At 32.0% G+C, this 9,866-nt stretch overlaps 1 protein-coding gene across 1 annotated transcript; it reads right to left on the minus strand.

Annotated features, from left to right (window-relative positions):
* Window positions 1–223: 223 nt before the first annotated feature.
* LOC108751868 (craniofacial development protein 2-like) lies at window positions 224–671 on the minus strand (the record flags this gene model as incomplete). Its single annotated transcript, XM_018492341.1, has 2 exons — window positions 602–671; window positions 224–507 (listed from the first exon to the last, which is right to left on the minus strand). Coding segments are annotated over exons 1-2 (354 nt in total), but the record flags the coding sequence as incomplete, so codon positions are not given.
* Window positions 672–9,866: the final 9,195 nt, after the last annotated feature.

The following is a 9,866-nucleotide window of genomic DNA, read 5'->3' on the forward strand; positions in this document are numbered from 1 at the left end:
CCCTGATTTTGGCAATTACCAGAAGATGATCCGAGTCGCAATCCGCCCCCCTATAAGACCTAACATCGAGTACGTTCGTGTGACGCCGTTTATCTGCAAGAACGTGATCAATTTGGTTACGCGTGCCTCCATCCGGGGAAATCCAAGTTTGTTTATGGATATTTTTGTGTTTAAAATACGTGCTTTTGACGATAAGATTTTTGCCGGTCGCAAAGTTAATTACCCTCACTCCGTTATCGTTACTTTCCTCGTGCAAACTTTCGAGCCCGATCGTTGGTCTAAAAATGTCCTCTTTACCGATTTTCGCGTTAAAATCTCCCACGACTATTTTCATGTAATCGTTCGGTAATTGATCCACGAGGTGTTCGAGTTCCTCATAGAATCCGTCCTTAATTTCGTCATCTTTATCTTCCTTTGGCGCGTGTACGTTGATTATCGCGATCTTGTACCATCGGCCCTGCACAACGAGCAATCCTAATCTTTCGTTTATAAATTTAATGTCTTTTACTGCGGATAAGATTTTCCTATTAATCACAAAACCGACGCCAAGACTATGGATCTCCGACCCTCCATAGCGTGTATGAACTCGCATTAAGCAAACCTTCCCCAGCCCATCTTGTTTCTTGCAACGCGACGACTTCTACCCCGTACTTTTCGATCTCTCCGACCATCGATTGAAACGCTCCAGGTCTGTAAAGACTTCGGACGTTCCACGTACCCACTTTGATATCTCTCCCGTTTTTTGACTTTATGCGACATGAGTTCCCCGAAGTAGTCCCCACCCGGAGAATGGGGGACTAGTTTACCTCCGGAAAATTTTACCCCAGAAGAATCCATGACGAGCTTTGGTTGTTTCTAGATAAAGTCGTTTCACGGTGTGAGCCTATCAAACCCACGCCCAACCCCCAAACAGGAGGACCATTTCCAATCTGCTGTCCGCGACTGCTTATTCAATTTATTCGCAGCTAACCTCTATCCCTACCCGAGATAGCGAGGCTTTTTTCCTCTATTCGCAATCCGAGGACGCGCTGTGTCGTGGTGATAGGGACCCACCCACCCCGGGGATCACTACTACAACTAGTTTTCCTTCCCCGAGACTAGCGGTTGTTATACTAACACAGCATTTTTAATCTGTGCTCTAATAAAAGTATATAGAAATGTAATATATATAGAATATGAATGAAGAAACTCAATTTTTTAATATAAGTTCATTATGTATTTAAAATTATTTATGTAGAGTTACATTGTGATGCATGAACTAGTTGTCCAGTACATAAACAAAATATTTATTTGTACTATATCTTTGTAACTAATCAATGAATTGCAATAAAACTTTTCATAAATTATTTTATGTAAATATTTAAAGTGCTTATAAAAGGAAAATGTAAATTTCTTTATCATTTAAAAAATTTTAATTTTTAGTAATAAAAATAATAACAATTAAAATAAATAAACTATAAAAATGTGTTATTAGAAAAAAAATATAATCTTATTCACACAACTTTCATATGTATATATTTTATTTGAAATTTGGAAATATTAAACATACTTCCAAATTTCTTTGCAGTGACTGTGCGTCTAAATACATCCTGAAATTGTATACTTAACATCTTGTAGATGCCTCTTCACCTAAAAAAAAACAATGTAACAAAAATATGTTCAAAAAGTATTTAAAAAAATATGTCCTCCTCGTTTCACTTTTATCTGAAATACATTTTTCCATATTGTTTCTAAATAATTTGATGCAGCAGTTAAAACGAGATACCTTATATATGTATGTACATATGTAACAAGGATAATTAATATCAATTATGTGAAATAATCACACATTGTGAACTGCAAGTTATAGTACTCGCTTATATCGAATTCTACGTTAAAAATATATTTTGCTTAGTACTTCTCGTATATGTCTCTTGTATATGTCTCACGGTTTGATTAATTATAACAATTACAATTTATTTACAGGCACGTCCATTTACAACTATGCTATATATCACGCAAACTAAACATAATATACAAAGTACAAATATTAGTACAAATGATATGGTACTTTATTGTTGAAGCTATTCCGTTCTATCTATCAATGTATGAATTGCTTGGAGAGCATAAGATTATATGGACATCTGTTAATATTTTCCGGCATTTAAATCTGCATTTATTATTCGTTTTGTATAGCATTTTATTTCTCACATTAAACTACGTATGTCAAACTGTTTACGATAAGGTATAGTTACAGTCGATTAAAAGCATTAATAATTATTTATAATTAAAATAATAACACAAGCAACAATGAAATTACACATGTCAAAATGACGAAATCTTATTCATTTAATGCAAAGTTTATAATTTTACTACAAATTTTTGTTTTACATTAAAATAATTTCAGATAAATGAAACACTAGCAATTCTTTATAAATTGTCCAGTTATAATCTGGATGAGAATTTACGTGAACAGGTAAATACTTACAACAAAGTTTTAATTGTCTTATTTATAATTTTATTAGCTCTCAAATTTCGGACATCTATATAAATTTTATCGAATAATTATACACAAAATTGGAATATACAAAATTAAAATTATTTTTTAATTTAATAGAACTTGAAAATTCCGTATTTTCACACGAAGTTGCTCATCGCTTCTTAAGAAAACAGGAATCATAACAGAGAATTACATCAGAAGATTAAAACATTATTAAATTTAACTCTCTTGATTTCTATTCACGCTGTAAATTCATACCACAAGCGATTGAAGAAAATTATTTTACCATCTAGTAACTTGCTAGTATTGCGTTTTTAATTTTATGTAATTTTTTTTTAGTAATTTTTTATGTAATTTTATTTTGATACTATTGTAACACCTTCGGACTAACGATTTTTGCTTAATTAAAATATATTCTGTAAGTTTTTTATTCATTGTCATCTTGTTTGTACTGATGATGGTCAAATCTTGACCGAAACGTCTACTTTATTTATATGTGAATTTTAAATATATGACTTGCGTTAACATTTGTTGTGGCTATATGCTCTTCATTATTTATATTTTGTAACTGTTTAGCCACCTTCAAACGTGTTAAATTTATTTATTTTTTTATTTTATATAAGAAAGGCGAATTTTTGAATGTTATTTTATACTATTAAGACATATTTCACTATTATACTATCATACTATCAATTCTACTACTGTATACACTCACACGTAAAACTGGCCACTTTGTTTTTTCACAAATTTTTAATATGTTCAAATGGCAATAACTCAGTGAAAAATAATCGTATCTAGATTTTTTAAAAAGCGTTTTAAAGCTTGAAATTTCTACTTTTCAAACCAGTATTTCAAAAAATGGTACTACTGATATTTTATAAAGTTTTACACAAACATAAATAAAGATGCATAAATTCTCAAAATTTTTTATGAAATTTGCGAAATTCCACGAGACCAATTAAAAATTCCTCGCAAATGGGGTTTCAAAAAGCTTTCAAAAAAGTGAATTTTTACCTTTAATTTGTTTTTTTATAGATATATCTCTATATGATTTTTTTTACCGAGTTATTCAACATTGAAGCAAAAAGGGTCGTTTTTGCTCGCCCACTGTCCGATTACCGAGGGGAGCATAGAATAGCATCCCAGATCGACACCCGATCCTGGCTACCCCCTTTCTCCCACCTCGGCAAGTGCCTAAAACGATCCAGGGTGAGTCCCTGCACCACGACAAGGCCGCGCCCCCTTCGCGGGGGATTGTTAAAACATTGTAGTTAAATAACATAACTCTTAAAAATGTATTAAATTTGATAATAAATTTTGACTCAAATTTAATTTATTATTTACAAAATACATACATTAATATAAACACTTTGAAACTAATAAATAGATTGATTTTGACACACTAAAGTTAAAAATAACAAAATGCCAATAAATGTAAGGGATAAGGTTGCCCTTTGATATTGGCGATAATATAACATAATTGACGTTTTATAATAGTGTTTTAAATTTACTCATTTATTTGATAAAATTTATACAAATGTCCGAACTGTCAAGAATGGTAGCATATATTTAATGTTTATTAAATTATTTATTCCAATTAGGTTTTGCAATTTATATTGCAAATAAAACAGACAAAAGTAAAATTTGGCTTAGGACATTTCTGCTTTGGATATAGTTGTATCCGCTGGGTATGTTTTATTTTAAATAAAAATATAAAAGTATGTAATAAATATTAACATATATACATATATATATATATATATATATATACATACAGGGAAGGACCGTAACTCTATCCTCTTAGAATATTTTTGCTATTTTTAAAGATATATAATAACGTATTTATTGAAGTTGCATAGCATCAAAAGGGAATAATATACTACTAACAATTTGTCTATGGATGGAGGCTCTTCGGAGATTTCAAAGTCATCTCCATTTTATTTAATGGAATTATATAATTTTTTTACACAATATAATTCTTCTAATTATTCTGTATATAAAAATATTATGGTAATGTATGAAAAAATCAAGTTTATTTATTCTTTAGGTATTTATTCTTAAGATATTTATTCTTTATTTTGACATATATTTACATAAAATATTTAATAACTCATAAACTATTAATATTTTTGGAATCATACCCTAATGCTTTTTTGAAAAGAATAATGAGATGAATAAAAAAAACGATGGAAAAAAACGCATTGCTTAAAAAATATATGTATATAAAATGGATAATTTTTTGCAAAAGCAGCTATATATTTCATTTCCATCAGTTGATTCATCTTATTATTCTGTTCATATAAGTATTAAGGAATTACAAAAAAAATTAGTAATTTACGAGTTATTTAATAATTTATGTCAATATATATACCAGATTAAAGTACCAAATATCTCTATTAGCTTTTTAATATCACTAATTTAGTGATATTAATTAATACTTTTAATACTTTTACATGCAAAATAAATAGAGAAATCATATTGTGTAACAAAATTATTCAATTCTATTTTAAAAAGTAGAGGTGAACTTGAAATCTTTGAAGCGCTTTCACCTACAGAGAAACTATTACTAGTATATTGTACCTCTCTTGACTACACAACTTTAATAAATATACGAGTGTATATTTATACGAATAAATACCGACTGCTGGCAACAGTTTCATGATAACATGGAACTCATGAACAAATATTTAAGCAGCGATAACAGAGTGAAACCCAACTTTGTTGTTCTAAAAAATATCACCATCAGCTTTACCACATCTTACGGATCAAAATCAATATTGATATCGTATAAAGAAGAAGAGGAAAATTCCAACGGAAATCTTCGAAAAGAAGAGGACGCGGTCGATTCAACTCCTTCGGCGAAGAAACAAAGAACCTACGTAGCGGCAGTTGTGATGCAAAAAACCACCTTCCTCGGGCTGCGAAGCATTGTAAAGTGCGTCGATGCGCGCTTAAAACAATTAGAATATTTAGCCGATAATGTTAACAAGTGTGCTTTATATTTAATTCAAGAAATCGAATTGAAATTACCCCAATGTTTCATTAATCAGGAAATTTTAAAATTAACACTGCGTGGTAATTGCGAGGATATAGAACGTAATGTGCGTACACAAATTAACGACTTAACTTTTCTCGATATGTTTTTTAATATAATATTTTTGGAATTAACTTCGTTAAGATATAGCGAAATTTTTCATATAATTCTCTCGAAGCGGGGATCTTCGGCTTAATTTTACTAAAACGTTTTTAGTTTATTCTCATACAAACTATGTATTTCTTCTTTGAAAAAAATTTGTATCAATAAATATAATTTTATAACATAAACCTTCGTTTCTTATTTACTCGTACCTTCCAATAACCAACTTTTTTCTCTGATTATTTCAGCGCTATATATATAAACTTTTAAATAAAGTACAAGAAATACTATATTATTTGTGTAATGGCTATAATCTTAATCAGTTTCTTGATCTGTTTACCTCAGATTGTAAGCGAAATGATCGTTTGATTGTACAGTTATTTCATAAAATTTTTCTTCATTGTAAACATAAACTCGTAAATTCTCATGTTGTATGCCATCATGTTCAAACGTGTACTCTTTTAAAAAAATAAAATAACTATTTCATGTAATATCTTTTTTAAATAAACGTTTTTGAACTTGTAAATATTGCCTTGTTTCTTACTCCTACCCCCTTCAACCTCATTTACATTAGATACATTTTCCCCCGTATTACAGACTCAAATAATGTACATTAAATACACTAAATATAGAAAGAATTTTTTTTAAAAAGCAATGCTCGAAGACGACGCGCCGCAACGTACTCGTTCCTGTTTTACCTCTCCCCAAAAATTCTTCCGAACAAAAACAAGTCTCTCTCTCTAGGCCTACAAATTTTCCGTATAAGATTTCCTTTATCAGACATTCACCTAATCGCCTACACGTCGGAGACGCTGCCCCCGTGACAACAAAAGCGACCGTCATAAGATTAGACCGGTTTTCATTCCCCCACCCCCCTCTGTTCGTACTCTAGCCGCGCGACAAAGAATGCTGAAGTCCAAACCCCCACTCACCATTTTTCAAACCTCTATTTCGTCTAAGACCCTCTACCCCCACCCCTTCCAATCACCTTTTGGGTGAGTATAGGGCGAACCAATCAAATCTTGGGTGAGTAAAGGGCGAACCAATCAAATCTTGGGCGAGTATAGGGCGAGCCAATCAGAACGCGCCATTTCGGCTGACTGACCCGGCTAGGCCACGCCCATGGCGCCAGAGGGAGACGTGGAGGGGGTTTGTTGTGACGCCCCATATACTACTAATAACATACATAGAGTATATCACATTTATTAAGCTGGTCCCCCACCATTGAAAATCAAGTTCGGAATATAAATATCAAAAATTTAGTATTTTTTAGGAGTTAATTTAGTACTATTTCGAATTTCAGTGCTCAAACCGTTTAGCAGCAATAAAAAAAGGAAGGCCCAGCTTAGACAAGCTAGACCCCCAATAAAAAAAAAATATATACAATATACGTATACAAAAAATAAGTGCACAGGGATTTTAGTGCTAATTTAGTGCTCCAAAATAGAGCCAAAAAATTCAAATATAACGTTAATTCAAATATTCCATCATGTAAACACTACATCGTTGTATACGACATCTACATTTAGAGAGCTCGTGGTACACATATTTTTAAAAGTATTCATATTTAAAACGAGATTTTATATCGAAAGATAAGATTCTAATTTACTGCTAACCGTACAAAAATAAAATAAATATATAAATAAATATAATAAACTTATTCTGATCGATGACGCCGATGCTTAAATTCCATTAATTGCTCGTCAAAGAACCATACTCGCATGATATTGGTATTAATTCCTTCGACATCATAATATCAAAATTTATGCATTTCCGATTTTAGTTAATGAACTCACTTTAAGTTAATGAAAATAATTAATACGTCGCGGAGAAGGGCGCGCCGCGCTCTAAAGTTCGTTACCCGGTCGTCAAAGAATTTGAGGCTCGCATGATTTTGGTATAAAAATAATCTTTGGACATCTTAATATCAAAATATATACATACTTGAATTTAATGCTCTTTGCAAGCCATTGGAACTACTTTTGTGTGTTCTCGATAGTGCACTAATTTACTTTTATTTATCGTGGAATCTCATTTCAAATTTCCTTCATCACTTTTTTGATGAGGCACAGAAAGTCGATAATAGTAAATACATGAAGCATTTTGTAATCGTATTTGAATTAATGTTTATGTATTATGTGAAAACTCATAGTCAAATCACCGATGCAATGGAAGTTTTTTTTGAACCGGTGTGATGTTTCTCAAAGGGTTGCCGCGCAGCACATCGTCGACATAGAGAATCAAAGAATTTTTTCTACGCGCCGCGGCAGCGCGGTGGGCGCTCTTATGCGACGAATTCATTTTTTTCAGTCACTTTAAGTGAGCACTAAAATCGGAAATGCATATATTTTGATACTACGATGTCTAAAGATTGTTCTAATACCAATATTATGCGAGCACCGAATTCTTTGACGAGCATTTAATGAAATTTAAGTCTCGGTGTCATCGGTCGGAATGAGTTTATTATATTTATTTATATATTTATTTTATGTTTTTACGGTTAGCAACAAATTAGAATTTTATCTTTCAAATATATATAAAATCTATATCATTTTGGATGTACGTACTTTTAAAAATATGTGTACCACAAGCTCTTTAAATGTAGGTGTATACGACGATGTAGTGTTTAATATTGGAATATTGGAATATTTGAATTAATGCTATGTTTGAATTTTTTTTGGCTCTATTTTGAAGCACTAAATTAACACTAAAATCTATAAGGCAGTAACACAAGCCCGTGTATACTTTTCGAAATCGTAACGTTTCAAAAGGGAAGGGAGTCAGGATTAATCCGAAGGAAAGATATTCTGAGAAACTCCTTGGAAAGAAAGGGCGTATATCTCTAACGTCGTGTACTCGTATGTACACGTCGTGTGATCACACGAGATTAACTGTCAAGTTCTTTATTCTTCGAAGTCTGTTAACAAACTCTCTTCTTTACAAAAGAATCGCCAAGCATCTCTCCTCTTCTGCCCCACTATCACAATTCAACCAATCCCGAGAGGGTATTGTCGACGGGCCAATCGCAAGGCACGGGCAATCGTGTGCGGCGATGGCTGGTTTATTGGAACGCCGCCAGTTATGAGCGAAAACTAAACTTATATTCCATGACTAAAGCTGCTATCTTACAGCTCGGCCATTCTGAAAAGGTGTTCGTCTTCGAACATAAACTAAAAATACAATTAGGTGCAACCTTTGCTGAAGTACATAAAATTAATAAATAACATAAAATTGATACAAAATAGACTTAGAATAATCGTCCAGCTAAAAATAAACAAAATATTAGATCGATAATAATTATGTCGACGCACATTGTAAAAATATTTTCTAAACGATAATATATTTTTGTTAAAAGGATTTCTTATATATATATTCGGACTTAATAATAGCTTACTAACTAATCGCTTAGGTCTAATAATTGTTAACGGTAATACAGATACATACTGTTTAAGGAAGAACAGGTTTGATCCAGAGTTTAAGCCGATCTGACGACAAAATAGAGTTATAGGATTTCTGTGACCTGTTAAATCCTGGAACGTCCTGTACGACATATCTATTTTTATTCAGTACCTTAGTGACCATATATAGTGGTTTATAAGCCGGTTTTAACTTTTGATTTTCACCGGATTTTCGTATGTTATCTCTGATAAGTAGTCACCTACTTTATACTTAGTGAGTACTTTATGTCTTTTGTCGTAATATGTTTTATTATATAACTTCAATTCATTGGAGGCTTGTTTAGCTATTTTGCGGGAATGATCGCAAAATTTTCCAGTCGCTCCTGAGTCGAAAGAGTGGAATTCGCTAATTTACTTAAAAACTGAAGTAGTGATGAATCTATTTGATTACGTTTTTCGTATCCGAAAAGCAATTTTGATAGAGAACACTTTATTGTGGAATGATAGGTATTGTTAATGGGGTATTGAGATACACTTAAACTATCAGCCCAATTAAGTTGAGCATCAACAACTTTACGTAGAGATGACTTTAGAAAACGGTTCACACGTTCGACTAAACCATTCGCCCAAGGAGCGGTTACAGCAACCAATCTATGTTTAATATCTCTTTTTTGTACAAATTCAGAAAACTCAGAAGAGGTGAATGAAGTCCCACGGTCTGATACCAAGGGTTATCAAAGACATTAAAAATCGGAATTATATTTTCAATCGTTTCTCGTGAACTTGTAGTTTTTACTGGGAGAAGCTAAGTAAATCTTTGACATGACATAAACATTTGAATAGCATTGACAAC

This window comes from Trachymyrmex septentrionalis, unplaced genomic scaffold (assembly GCF_001594115.1).
Source record: "Trachymyrmex septentrionalis isolate Tsep2-gDNA-1 unplaced genomic scaffold, Tsep1.0 scaffold525, whole genome shotgun sequence".
NCBI classification, from domain to species: domain Eukaryota; kingdom Metazoa; phylum Arthropoda; class Insecta; order Hymenoptera; family Formicidae; genus Trachymyrmex; species Trachymyrmex septentrionalis.